Genomic DNA, 14,164 nt, shown 5'->3' with positions numbered 1-14,164 from the left:
CCAGGGAGTAGGACAAGCTGCCCACAGCTGCGTGAGCTTCGCTGCAGGCCATGGACAAGGAGGCTCAGGCTTCTCTCATGGGCTTTGTGGGAAACACTAGGCCTCAGGTTAGCAGTGCTGGAACCGTCTTTCTTCTCCTCTTTTTGGAACTTGTATTTCTTGCTTCGTTTTTCCTCCCACTTTTTATGTGAGCTTCAACAGTGGCTCATGTTGGTCTCTTTGCGCCTTGCTCCTCTGAGAGCAGAGCCTGTCAGCACCCTAGACTCTCCTTAATCATCCATACGTTTATCCTTGCTTTCCAAGTATATAATTTGGGACACTGCCTGGAGGCCGGGTCTCCAGCTGGCAGGCACTGGGTGCTAGGGAGAGAGTGACAGACAAGAGGAGCATGGTCCCACCCCGTGGAGGGAACATCACCAAAGAGATGAATGTTCAGAAGTGGTAGGTGCCCCAGGGTGATCAGGGAAGACTTTCTCAAAAAGGTGATGTTTAGGCTAACAACTGAAGCATAAACAGAAGTCCTTAAAGTCGCCCTGACTAGGAAACAAACATCTGCTTTCTCTTCAATCACAGACTCCCGAATCCTGACCTTCTTAGACACCTACCTTGCCTCAAGTCATCAGAAGCCATCGCCCATAGCCCCTGGGGGATTGGGTCCGATTCAGAAAGAGCTGGAGGAAGTTGCTGTTAAATTCGTGCGCCTGGTCAACTATAACAAGATGGTGTTCAGTCCCTACTATGATGCGATCCTCAGTAAGATCCTCGCCAGATCCTAACACGTATAGTCCCTGTAGCAGCAGTATTACTTGCTCGACCTGTTCTCAGCTGTGATGTGGCTTTGGAAAATGGCTATTTAGTACATTTCTGTTTAATAGCACTGATTCCAAAAGGAAGAATATTGTGTATCAGTGTTGAGAAGACTTGTTGGAAAATGCACTGAATTCTCTTTTGGGGTTTGTATTTATGAGTGCAAGTTTACAAATCAGAGAGGCTGTTGTCCTGAGTTTCATAGGTAGCACTCAGCTTTTAACAGGGCTGCCCTGTGTCTCCACCCCCAGTGTAGCATGGTCGTAGCTGCCTGTCTCTCCCTGGAGTCTGAGACCGCTCTTCTGCCATCTGGGTGGTTTTTCTTCTAGACACCCGAGAGTATCTGACAGCCACCCCCGAGTGAAGAAGGCAAGCCATGATGCCTTTAGACTCGTCCCTCTCTGGCACAGCCCGCCCCTCCTCCCTTCAGGTATTTTATGTTAGAAGAACTTCATAAATCTTACTGCCTCCCATCTGCCCCCCTCGACCCCCAGTTATTTATTGCTCTCTCCCCTCCTGGCCTAGCCAGAGCCCTAGAACCTTTCATTCTAGTTGAGTTATTAATATTTGATTTAAAAAAGCTTCCTCTTTTGTACAAAATTACTTCTGAACCTGGATGATAGTGTTTATGGGATGTAGAGAAAGGAAAATTCTTTAATTTTTATGTCTTGAAAGTTGAGGAATTTTAAAAAAAACAATATGTTAGTGTAATATAAAAGAAGACAGATATCGGAGGTTTTTACTGAAAAGTTCACTCTGATACAACACCTCGAGGTATTGACTGAATTTGAATTCCAGAATTGGATTTAAGTGTTTTCAGATAAAATAGCATAAGCTCACTTACTTCTCAGGTAATGAAGTTATAGGAAATCTTTGGTTTTTCAGCAGTATTTATCTAGGAACTTGCGTGACCAGAGTTCCTGACATATCCTGTGGCTAAAAGGGTAGCTTGGGGTCTCATAGATGACCTGTTTTGTTAAAAAATAAATGTGTATCTTAGATTGGGACGTTATGTGAGAAAGCGAACTGTGAAGTCATTGGGGTGATCCCCAGCTGCCAGAACCACAGGGGTGGCGTCATGCAAGGAACCCCTTCATTCAAGCCCAGAAGGGCAGGGGTGGAGCTGGGGACAGGGTTGGGGAAACATCCACCCTGTGGACCACCTAGTGATACCAGGTTCCAGAGGAGCTACTGGTTATACTGGGAGGGATGTGATTTCTCCATCTATTGGCTTCAGACTGCACTCTAATATTTTTACTTGCAGTCAGCAATGTATGCTGGGTTCCATGGTCAGAGGTCATATTAATAAAGTTTAGTCTCAAGGACAAATCCTCCCTGGTTTCCTGGGAAGAGGTTAAAAGCTCAGTAAGTAGAACTTTTAAGAATAAAACCACATCTTCTGTAGCGCCTTCAGTGAGGTCACCTCTGGAATTGTTCCTGGAGGTCAGGCTGCCGTGGTCGTAGAGAATGAGGCAGTGGGTGGGGTGGGGAGGGCACCCTGGCTTGCCTCCACCTCAGTGTTCAGGGGTTCCCCACCCCATACAAGGATGTGGGAGAGGGGTGTAACCCCCACAGATGCAGGGCGGGTCACCACCTCCTGTAGTCATTTTCCCTAAATCTCGAGTTCTTCATTCTGCTTTCTTTTGTAAGAATTAACTCTTGGATTTCTTTTCCCCCTCATGGGTTCCTACATGGCTAGAGTGACGTTTGGACAGTTTGAAATCTTGATGCCCATGTAACAGGGAGCTTCACAGACTCCTCATGGGTTCCTAACATGGATAGAGTAAGGTTTGGACAGTTTGAAATCTTGATGCCCATGTAACAGGGAGCTTCACAGACTCCTCATGGGTTCCTACATGGATAGAGTAACGTTTGGACAGTTTGAAATCTTGATGCCCATGTAACAGGGAGCGTCACAGACTCCTGTGGCTCCCACTACCTCAGTGTCCCCTGGTGGAATTCTACAAGAGCCAGAATGAAGACAGTGAAGTTCAGAATCACGATATTCATATTGAATCGTTTTGCTGTTGCTCTTTGAAGATAAGTGAGCTAGTTTTTCTTCCTGGAATCTCATAGGATTATCACTAAGGGCCAGGAAAATTCGTTTAGTTATTTAGTCACTCAGGAAATGTCTGCTAAGCATCTACTTAAAACTCCCCCACCACAGGGTATTTTGTCCCTCCAAGACAAAATACCTTTGGCATATAAATTATCCGTCAAAATTGAACTGGTTTTATATATATACTGCATGTTGATTGGATTTGACATGGTTTCCTGCCTAAAAGGGTTTGTGGAAAACATATCTTTAGGGAAGTGCTGTTTATTTGGCAATAGTACTTCACTACCAATGGGTAGAATGCGCCTTGAGAGCTGGGTTGCTATCAGCAGGTCAGTTTAATTTCTCTGATAGTTTCCTAAATGAGTGAGTGAGTGAGTGAGTGAGTGAATAAATGTCTAGAAGTCAGCTGTCAATTGATTAGGTGACTAGTGGGTGGGGTCTCCCTGTATGTATTTTTCTTTTTTTAATCTCATTAATTCTAAAGCAAGCTGTAAAATGTGATTGTTCATGTAATGTAACCCTATAAATATACTTCAGGAGAAGAGTTACACTGATATGTCTTACTGATTAATGCAGTGGACAGGTATACAGGAACTTTTTCTCTGTGAAGAAAAGTTATTAAAAAGTTTGACTCAATAGGCATATAACATGCACATTGACTGGCTGACAATTCTGAATGGCTTATTTAGCAGTTCTGTTTTTGTGGCTTATTTTAATTTCTCCGAAGTCTCAAGATTCCTGGGAATAGAGCAGCCTAATTTCCTGCTGAATTTCAAGGGAGTGAATTAGGTGTTTGCGGTTTGATTTCCAGTGACCTTTTGACATGCCCTGACTTGTATGTAATTTGTATTTCTTTTGAGGCAGAATAGTAGACTGGGAGGACTAACAGCGGTCAAGAAACCAGAGTTCTAATCCCATTTCTGTCATGTGATTAGCTGGAGCAAATCAGGACCCATTTCAATACCCATAAAATGAAAGGACTAGAAAAGGGCCTTTCAAGTCTGACATTCTGTGATAAATTTGACTGGAATAACTGAAGTAGACTGTGGTCGGATTGTGCAGAAAGATCCTGACTTAGAGGAAGATCTGGGTTGAGTCTTTCCTGTGTTACCCTCTTGCAAGGTTCGGTGGTAGTGGGCCATTCTGCCTTCAGTTCAGTTCAGTTCAGTCGCTCAGTCGTGTCCGACTCTTTGCGACCCCATGAATCACAGCACGCCAGGCCTCCCTGTCCATCACCATCTCCCGGAGTTCACTCAGACTCACGTCCATCGAGTCCGTGATGCCATCCAGCCATCTCATCCTCTGCCGTCCCCTTCTCCTCCTGCCCCCAATCCCTCCCAGCATCAGAGTCTTTTCCAATGACAAGAATACTAACTCACACTTCCTGTGAGGATTAAATTTGATAATGGATATTAGAATGCTTTGTACACACAAAAGAACTATAAATGGCTTTATTAGCAACAAAGGAGAGTATTCTAACCTTTCTGCCTGTGGGTGATGACAGATTTGACTGCTGGTGCCCAGCCTCCTTCAGTCAAGCACGTTCTACAGGCCTATAGGGAAGGTTTTCCTCCCATCCTGTCCAAGACTGTTATTTTCTTTTATCATCTCTTCTGTACCAGAGCTGCAATCTTACTTCTTTTATATGCTGCCACTCACCTGTGCTCCAGTGATTTCTCACTTCCACCTCCATGTTATTTGAAGTAAATGAATGGATGACTGAATGGTAGTGGATGATAGGCTATGAAACTCATATTAAAAGGCAATATCTCATTGAAAACCTAAATAAAGAATTACAATGATGTTTGCAATTGTGTATTTATATTGGGTTTTATATACCTATTTTAATGGTTTACGTTTTTTTTTTAATGGTTTGCCTTTTTATTCATTTTTCAAAGCACCTTCATGGGACAGGGAAAGGGGAAACTTTTAAGCCTGAAAATCCTCTATTAACCTATCGAATGTTCACTGATACTTTCAGAAAAAGCTAGAGTACTAGAAATGTGTCAGAAACTTGAGCAGGCAGAATTTTACTTAAAACTGCCTTTAGTGTGGATTTCTGTCTTACCTATGTTGCCTTCTGAACTAACTTATAGTTGAGAAGGCCTGATCTGATGGAATTTCACTTAATTTAGAAATCAGTTGTGTCTGGCATTGGTATCAATAGTCAGACTTCACCATTTTTTGTATTTGTTTTATCTGAACTAAGCCTAGCTTCCGTGGTAGCTCAGGTGGTAAAAAATCTGCCTGCAATGCAGGAGACGTGGGTTTGATCCCTGGGTAGGGAGAAGGAAAGGGCGACCCATTCCAGTATTCTTGCCTAGGAAAATCCCATGGACAGAGGAGCCTGGCATGGGCTACATGGGGTCACAAAGAGTCAGACGTGACTTAGTGACTAAATAACAACCTATCTGAACTAAACGTTGAGAATCTTTAAGTGCAACTTTTGACTTAAAAGCAAACTTAAAATCAAAGTAACACTTTTTTTTCTTTGGCATTCTCATTGCCTCTGCTTTCTAAAGTACTGCCTGCTGTGGGCTCAAAGCAGAAATTTGGTCATGTCTTGGACAGGGAAGAAAATTTAGTACAAGGAATTGTTTTTTTTTAACTTTTATTCCCAGAGCTGATAAGCTAACTTCTGTTAAATATTTAGAGTTTTACCAAAATCAGTAATATGGTAACTGAGTTTTGTTAACCTGGCATGAATTAACCATTCAAGAATTCTGAAATTTGTATTAAATAAAATATAACTGCACTTGCTGAACATCACAGTCAAGTAAGAACTACCAACTTTAATGAAGTTTGCTTTGGGAATTGAAATGTAAAAACCAAAGTTTATGAACATGGTGATTTTAATTTTACTATCATGCACATCAACTCTTAGTTTTACATATTAAGTATATGCCAGTAGAGGATTATAAAATTACCAAATAAATTCATAATTATCCCCCAAGGTCAGCATGCTGACAAAAGTGGTTTTGTATTTTCGTTCTTTTCCAGTAGTACAATTTGATCACGTTATATTTACTTGAGCTGTAACCTTTTACTTTATGTGGCTACATAGATAAAACCTCTTGTTTGAAATTTAGTGCTAAAAGCCAGAGTTTGACTGATTTTTGTTTAGGAAGGATGTATGGTCCTTAAATTTTATCCAGTTCTAGAATTGTGGGGGGATGCTGTCATTGTTTTTATGAAGAGGAAAGATATGAATATCTTTTGGTAATTTCTCTGCTTCCAGCAATATGGATATATGAATCCTTGGACATGTAGGATTGGCTATATATACCACAGGAATCTGCACATAGAGTTCCAATAGTGAGTTCAGGTTTCTAACATCATGCTACTTGATGTTAGATGAAGGAATTATCAAACATTCACACAGAATCATACTAAAAACCAAAAGTGTATATATATAGACAGAACATTAAGTTCTACATATATATACACATACATATATATATAGAATATTCAGAAAAAGTTTTCTTAATAAATAATTTGAAGTTTAAATGTCATATAATTTCTAGGGGAAAAAAATCTTAGAAATAAATGCAGTAGGAGCAATTATAATACATATAAATGGCCTTAACAGTCCTTAGTCCCCAGAGAAGGCAATGGCAACCCACTCCAGTGTTCTTGCCTGGAGAATCCCAGGGACAGAGGAGCCTGTTGGGCTGTCGTCTATGGGGTCACACAGCCTCGGACACGACTGATGTGACTTAGCAGCAGCAACAGTTCTTAGTAGCACTTTTCACCAAGGTAGGTAGGGGCATGTATGTGTGTTTTCTTGTTACAATGCTTAAAAAAAAAAAAAGGCTCATTTTCCTTGCATAATCATATGGCTTTGTTTGCTCATATGGACACACTCTTACAGACCATTACAGGTATTTGAAATCAGTTTGTCTTCTTTAATACACTACCCAATGATAGCACTCCAGGAAAGATTCCATCTCTCTCTATTTTAAAGTCTGCTATATGGTACTACTTGGGCCTTTCAGATTGTATTGTTGATAACCATGATATTAAAAAGAAAACCCACACAGCTTAAAATTGATACTTAACAAAATCTGAGGTAGAGCTGACTTTTTAAAGGAAATTTTACTCAGCTTTACTGGTAAAATACTGGAGACACACTTTTGATCAACTTAGGTAAGTATAACCTTGCTACATATAATTTATATGAGAAACTGATATAACTTTTCTTCATTTGTAGAAATATTTGAAGCTGAAATTAAATCACAGTTGAATTCAAATTCTAAATTGTGTACCCAGTGTGTAAGATTGTCCCTTTATAGCCTTACTACTTTTCCTCCTTTTTTGTGGGGGGGGGGGGGCGGTCCCTTATTTTTAGCCTTTATTCTGAATCACAAGCACAAGCCTCAGGGCTCAACTTGTTTTTGGTCTAGTTTTCTAAAAATGAGCCTAGAAGAGGTAATGCTCCTAACAAAGAGCAAAACAATTCTTCGGACTTACTTTTTAAGAATAAATTTTTGCTCACTGTAATCAGTCTTTGGTTACTTGGCCACAGTTTAATTTTTTTTTTGATAGGTTAAGAAGTGGATTTATTCAGAGCGAAACACACTCCACACACTGGACCATCGCAGAGGGCCAGTGCAGCCAGCCAATAGTTTTTCTTTAATGCTATCTTTGTTTAGCGCTTGAAAAAAAAGTTCTTGAACACTGAAATACATGTGAGAGCAAGACAGTGAGTGAGTGATTAAAGGAACACCCACACTTATGTCACTTTTAAGAGAGACGAAAGATAAAATATCTCAGTCTCCCTCAGATTTAATTTGGGGAAAATGCATTCATATTTGAGGATTTCTAAAATGTTTAATTTACCTCTTAAAAATGGATCCTTCATGTTTCCAAACAGTAGCAAAAAAGACCAGGAAAGGACAATAGTTGTATATATGGTAAATACAAGGTGACTTTTCTTGTATTGTTGACATTTCTTTTTAAACTGTATTGGCTAAATAACATAAGCTGCTATTTCAAATGTGAAGGAAAGCAGCACCAGGAGACAGGACTTTTTTTGAGATCCTTTTATTTTTTAAAGGATTGTTTTAAAATGTTAAACTACAAAACCGATTCCATACATTCTGCCATAAATAAAACGAACAATAAGGCAGGACTCTACATAAGCAAACCAAAAACAGCTGTTTTCAGAAAATGTGATAAAATGCTTTACAATCATAAGCCATCCAGTTTTTAAAATAAAACTGTTGAAAACCCACAAGTCTTCAAGTGGTACATACAAGACACCCTTGAAGCAGGAACAAAATGTGGTTCTGCCACTTAGTACTGTTCTCACACTTTTTTGAAAACCTAATTCTGCTTAGAGCATAGGTCTGTTCCAAATCCTAAAATTCACGTAGATTGGTTGGTTGTTCTCGAGAACCATATGATAGAGGCACCAATGACAATACAACTTTGTTTCCAAGAACCTTGTAACAAAGCATTGTCTCTTTAAACATATGACTTAGAGGCAAAAGGATAAGAGTTTTCTTCCGAGGCAGGAGCTACACCTGCTTCACCGAATTCGCTTCTGCTGCCTTGCTCTGTAAATGTCATGGACGGGGGGAACCACAGCTCCCTTTTCCTCATCTTCATCTGAATCCTCGTTGGGCCTTTTGACAGCCTTCGTGAGCACTGCATTACTTTCCACTGGGCCATTGCCTTCCACAGCTAGCTCTGGGGCTCCTCCAGTAATGATCCTCACAGCTTCTTCAACTGCTATTGAAGCAAAACAGAAGGACTACTGGAGGGTGTTGACAAGTATGCTACTGTGTCATTCACCTGGTTATACAGCAGAAACTAACACAACGTTATAAAGTAACTCTAGCCCAATTTTTTTTTTAAAAAGTATGTTGTGAAGGAATACATATGTACTACTTTGGATACTTTATCATTTTGTAGCCTCCTATTAGCAAATTCTGAGATAGTACCACTGATACTAAATAAAGACAAAAAACTAAGGTTAAAATTAATAAAGTTTTCATAAGCAATATCTGATAGTGCATGTTCACATGAATAGAAAAGCTTTTTATGATATTTTTCTTAGTAGAATTAGAACATGAACTGGCCTCTCTGTACCAAAGAGGGTTTGGACCCCTGCGAGGTGTCACTGCACTGCTGCAAGGTGGCTAGCTGGTTTTGGAAACTTCAGTGGCGATCTCTCCTGTCTTGGAGACAATAATGTGAATTCCACTCTAAAAATGGAGCCTCATCACTTACTATTTGGTATCTTGCATCTTCGGAAAATTTCCATTAGTTCATCCACTTGTACAAAAGGACCCTATTTTGACACAAAGAAAACTTAATCCCCAATAATCTGACGAGTTAAAATAGCCCCACTTTGTATTTCCCATGATAAAAGAGAAAAAGTACATAATTACTACATTTACCCATAGAGCAAATATCTGTCATGAAAATGGTGAACAAACCTGGAAACAAATAGGAGGAGGGAGAAGTTTCATTAAAACAACTGCTGCAGGTGGCACTGGGAACACTCCACCAGGGACAGGGTGTAAGCCTGGAGCTGTAAGAGAAAGGAATATAGGAATGGGACGGAAGAAATTTCTATACATGTAATAACTAACAAGTAATTTGTACATAAATTACTATGTACAAAAAGTCTTTGTTCTGGACATCTTAAAATGTTTTTAGTGTTTTATATGTTTGACCAAACTCAAGTGGGTGAGACAGTGAAAGCAGTCTCAACCTCACGGCCACTGAGGGGCAGAAAAGTAAACAAGTGACTGTGCATAAGATGACCCAGAACCTGAGTTAGTCAGTTTTTGTCAAAGATCATGTCTAAGCCTTCACAAGTCATTTTTTCAGCAAGCCCATAAAGTCAGTTATACAGTAACATATTTCATTGTAAGGGCCTTGTTCAAATAGAATTCAGAGACTACTACATATTAGTAAGTATAAACAATACCAAATATCACCAAAGTAAGTTTCCAGCTGTGCAGGTAACCTGTATGTAGTGGCATTTCAGAAAACTCTCTTACGTATCACTGCCAAATGCATTACTGCAATCTGGATCAGTGAAGTTTTTTGTTTAAGACATTTTAAACTCATCTTGATTCAAAGATTATAGCCAAATCACTTGTCATTATTGACCCTGAGTCTAATTATTAACCTATAATGGAAAGGTCACATTAATTTGCCCCCTCCAACCCCCACACACCTCTGGATTAAACCAACAAACAAACTGAGGTCTCAGTACTGGATCTAAAGTCATGGCTTACGTGCTAAATGTCGTGGCTGAAATGGAATCATCTGCTGAGTGTCTGGTTTAGGGTATTCTGGTTTTCTATCCACTTCATCTTTCAGAACAGGCACTATAGAAGGAGCTACAACTGGGTCTGGAATTATAGCTGCTAGCTTAGCACGGGAGACATCCTGAAAATGCAGAACAGAAGAATCCTAAACCTGAAAAAGGGACTTAAGAGTAGAACTGTGCAATTCTACACTCCTGAGGATACACTAAATAACTCGGTTAAAACCATAGTGAGAATGGAGAAAGAAAAGCGAGAACTTCCATGACAGTGAAGATTGACAAATGTAAAGAGTCACTAGACTCAGTGTCACCAGGTGGGACATTTGTAGGATCCTTTTGTAGGTAATACATACCGGGTAGATATATATACCTGGTAGGTAATAGATACCAGGTAGAGGTGGGGTAATTTGGAAGAAAATCTGCAGTTTTAGATATTTTCTGATATCTCCTTTCCACTAAAACTGAACATCATCCATCAAGTTCTCTAAGTGAAGAAGCTGATTAAGTAAGGTGCTCTTTCATGAAACCTAACAAAGCTTATCACTTACGTTAGTTCATAAGATTTTGCTAATGAAATGAAAAATTATTCCCAACATACTGTTAGAGGGGAGAAGGAATGTTTGTTGAGTAACCACGTTTGTCAATTTTTGCCGTTCATTCACTCTTTGAGGAGGTAGATAGGATCACCTCCATTTTACAGAAGGGACTAACGCTCAAAGAGGTTCTGCTATCTCCAAGGTTATATGGCTAGGAGGCAGACAGAGGAGTTGAGAGCACGGGCCTCTCTGACCTCACCCATTCTGTCTTCTTCTCAGTGTCCCAGCAATGCCTGCCAGGGCTGAGAGCAACTCTGAGAGAGCCTCTTTTGCCAGCATCAAGGGATATAAGAGAATTTCATGTTCTCAAAACTTGCTCTTATGTAGTTGGTGGCAAATCTAAATGAGGACACCCACTGAGAATTGCTTTTTTTCCTCTCTTTCCCACTCTCACTTATGTGCCACACACAAAAGCATAATGATCCTTCCCAAATACACAGAATATAAACAGAAATACAAGATGGAAAATTCATGAAGGTATTTTCATTAACTTCCTTAATTTCCATTTTCAACTTGGCAAAGTTGAAACAGTCTAAAGATTCCACAAAACAGTCTTAAAAATGCCTTTGGCTTTTCATTAAGAATTTGTTAAACCAGGAGCAGAATCCCCTCATCCCTGAGCAGTAACCCTAGTTCAGAATAGGAATATGGGGCTGGCACACAACTGGAGCTTCCATTAATGAAAAGGTCTGAAGTTTATTTTAATCTGGTTCAGACACAAGACCAGTGAGACTCAGGCTAAAAGAGGGCAGTGAGGAAATGAAGAATGATGGTGAGAACATCCTAGCTGGCTGGCTTAAGGAGACCAATCAATCCAGGACTCGTGTGGATATCGCTTCCCCTTGGATTTTCATCTGGTCTTTGTTCACCTGACACAGAAAAATCAGGCAATGATAGAGCAATCGTTTTCTCACCAAGGGCTATTTCTAGGCTATTAATCTTTCCTTTTGGCCTGAATAAGTTCAGGTCCCAGATCTGTTTTCTTAATGGTGCAGAAGTCCAAATAGAGGAGTTCCATTCCTAGATAAGCTGTTGAGTTGACGAAAAAGTTTGTTCCAGTTTTGTTCCAGAAATGGAACGAAATTTTTGGCTGATGAAATAATTTCCTAAAGGCCTCCACTGAAGGAGCCCTGTTTCAAGATATAAACACTTCAAAGAAATTTATGGATTTACCAAGCTATAAAGTTTCATTATATCTACAACATATATATCAGGAATTACATTTGGTTTAAGATCTCCTGTCAAAACACACTCCTCAGTTTTAAGAACTGTTAGAGAAAAACTAACCTAAGTGACATTCAGATTTTCCACCTGCCCACAAAATGTAAGAAATAAGGCATTGACAATTTCAAGGAAAGAATAAAGTTTGTTAAATCTCATTTTAATTCTCATTTTGTTCATTACTGTTGATAATATTTCACAAACCCAAGGAAAATCCCTGAACTTTTTGTATTCTGCAAATCTATTCTAAAACTAGACTAATTTCAATTTCAGAATTTACTTTAAAATTTGTCCATGAACTATTCTAAAACATTGGGAAAGTAAAGACATCACACACATCGTGAGCCCAAGTACATACCTTATACCCAAGTGCTTTTAGTTCACTTGCAGAGCAAGGATATAAATCCATGAACTTGTATCTGTCTACCAGTAAAGCTGTTTCTTTGCCTTCATACTCTTCTTTGAATGCTGTAAACCGTCTTTTCTCCACTTTCAGTATACTAGCTAGATCACCAATATTACTTTCAAAAGCTAGAAATCGGGCCCAGATTTCTCTGTAAGAAAATAAATATACTTCACTATCCTGGGTTTGGGACTTACAAAAATCTTCCAGTTCCTTCCCCTTTTTAAAATTATAAGAATCTATTTTTTTTTTATTATAAAGATTTCTAAACTTCCAAACATAGAGTAGTATAATGAATACCTATATTCCATTACCTAGATTCAGTCATCATTAATATTTTGCTACATTTGCTTCCCCATGTTTTCACTTAAGTATCTGAAAGTGAATTATAGTCATCATAACCTTTCACCCTAAATACTTTCATATTTAACGTGTTTTTGTTTTTTGTTTTTTTTAGTTTTTTCTTATTTAGCCTACTTCCTATCATTTGTGGTCAATGAGACATTTATCCTAGAGACAGTAAACTAACTCTAGGTGGGGAAGAGTTGAAAAGGAACCTAGATTTCCAATTACTCCTGAATGATATGACTTCACCATTTTGTAGTGGTATGAATTAAAATGTAGAATACATTCTTTGTACAATGTATGAATAAAAATATATTTCAAAATCTAACATGATTGTTCTCTATTTTTTCCCATTAATAGGGATCACTGGGGACAAATTAGTGCCTCACCACTGTTCTAACAGCCAAAATTAATTCTCTGAGACTACTTAAAATGTCAGTAAGCACCTCTGTACTAAAGTAATACAGTGACTTCCTATTTTATGCTAGGTAGGGGACTATCACAAAACGTCTATACTGGGAGACATTATTGGTACTCAACAAGAAAGTAAGAATTGGGAAAGTTAGGAAACCTGCCCAAGGTATAGCTGACTGAGCTGGAATTTGAACCCAAGACTCCAAAGCCTTACTGCTCTCACTGTGCCTCTGTGCCATGTGTCCCTCTGGTATGACTCAGTCAAGACCATGAATCAGCGATGTAACCTGTCAAACAAACTTTCACCTTGTAAGAGTCTTTGCTCTTGAAAAAGAGATAACAAAAATTTCAGAACTCTGCCCTAATTTGTCCATATCAATTTGTAGGGATATAGAGAAAGATATATTAAAATATTTAATAACAAATTGTTAACGCATCTCTCAAAATAATCCTAGTCAGTATGCAAAAAAATTTTTTTTAACAAATCTTAAACAAGTATGAAAATATTGCAGGCAGCCATTTGTAAATGAAACTTAAAAAGAGAAGGGAAATTTCTACTGAAACTTAAGACTCACAACAAGCAAACATTCATACCAGCGACTACAGTTCAAGTATTAAAGCTGCCATTAGAACCTGACCAGGAAGTTTTCACAGTGGCTTACCCAGATTTCTCAGGAGGAAGACTTCCAGATGTTAAAACTCGTTCAAACAAAACTCGAGTATTATTGTCCTCTAGGATATTAAAGAAAATTTTAAATATTTTTTAAAATTTAGTTCTGTAATTCAACAAAGCATTATCTCATTGAATCCTCACAAAAATCTTACGCAGAGGGGTCTAAGTATTATCACAACCAGTATTTATATACGAGGAAGTTTGAGGTTCAAAAAGATGAAGTGAACTGATTTGGCTCATTGTTAACTGAGTAATGGACCTGTAACTAGAAGCCAGACCATACTAAACAAAAGGTACTGAATAGGTGGATGGGGTGGTGGACACTGGGCTTCCCTGGTGGCTCAGCAATAAAGAATCCACC

At 39.0% G+C, this 14,164-nt stretch overlaps 2 protein-coding genes across 10 annotated transcripts in view; one reads left to right on the top strand and one right to left on the bottom strand.

The window, feature by feature from the left end:
* TCP11L1 (t-complex 11 like 1) overlaps positions 1–4,668 on the top strand; it is a 37,060-nt gene extending 32,392 nt beyond the window's left edge. For all 8 annotated transcript variants that reach the window (XM_018059276.1, XM_018059272.1, XM_018059277.1 and 5 more), the window contains one exon: positions 574–4,668. In XM_018059276.1, coding sequence (XP_017914765.1) covers positions 574–776 — 203 coding nt within the window. In that variant the 3' untranslated portion in view covers positions 777–4,668. The remainder of the gene's footprint in view (positions 1–573) is intronic.
* Positions 7,894–14,164, bottom strand: part of CSTF3 (cleavage stimulation factor subunit 3) — a 68,518-nt gene continuing 62,247 nt past the window's right edge. Inside the window, exons 16-21 of one of the 2 annotated variants that reach the window (XM_005690063.3) lie at positions 13,793–13,862; positions 12,327–12,522; positions 10,120–10,273; positions 9,310–9,404; positions 9,101–9,161; positions 7,894–8,599 (exon numbers count right to left, since the gene is read on the bottom strand). In XM_005690063.3, the coding sequence (XP_005690120.1) occupies positions 8,397–8,599; positions 9,101–9,161; positions 9,310–9,404; positions 10,120–10,273; positions 12,327–12,522; positions 13,793–13,862 (779 nt within the window). In that variant the 3' untranslated portion in view covers positions 7,894–8,396. The remainder of the gene's footprint in view (positions 8,600–9,100; positions 9,162–9,309; positions 9,405–10,119; positions 10,274–12,326; positions 12,523–13,792; positions 13,863–14,164) is intronic. The other variant, XM_018059269.1, reaches the window with a different exon arrangement.

Source organism: Capra hircus, chromosome 15 (assembly GCF_001704415.2).
Source record: "Capra hircus breed San Clemente chromosome 15, ASM170441v1, whole genome shotgun sequence".
In the NCBI taxonomy this organism is placed as follows: domain Eukaryota; kingdom Metazoa; phylum Chordata; class Mammalia; order Artiodactyla; family Bovidae; genus Capra; species Capra hircus.
This window is presented reverse-complemented; position numbering and strand designations above follow the sequence as displayed.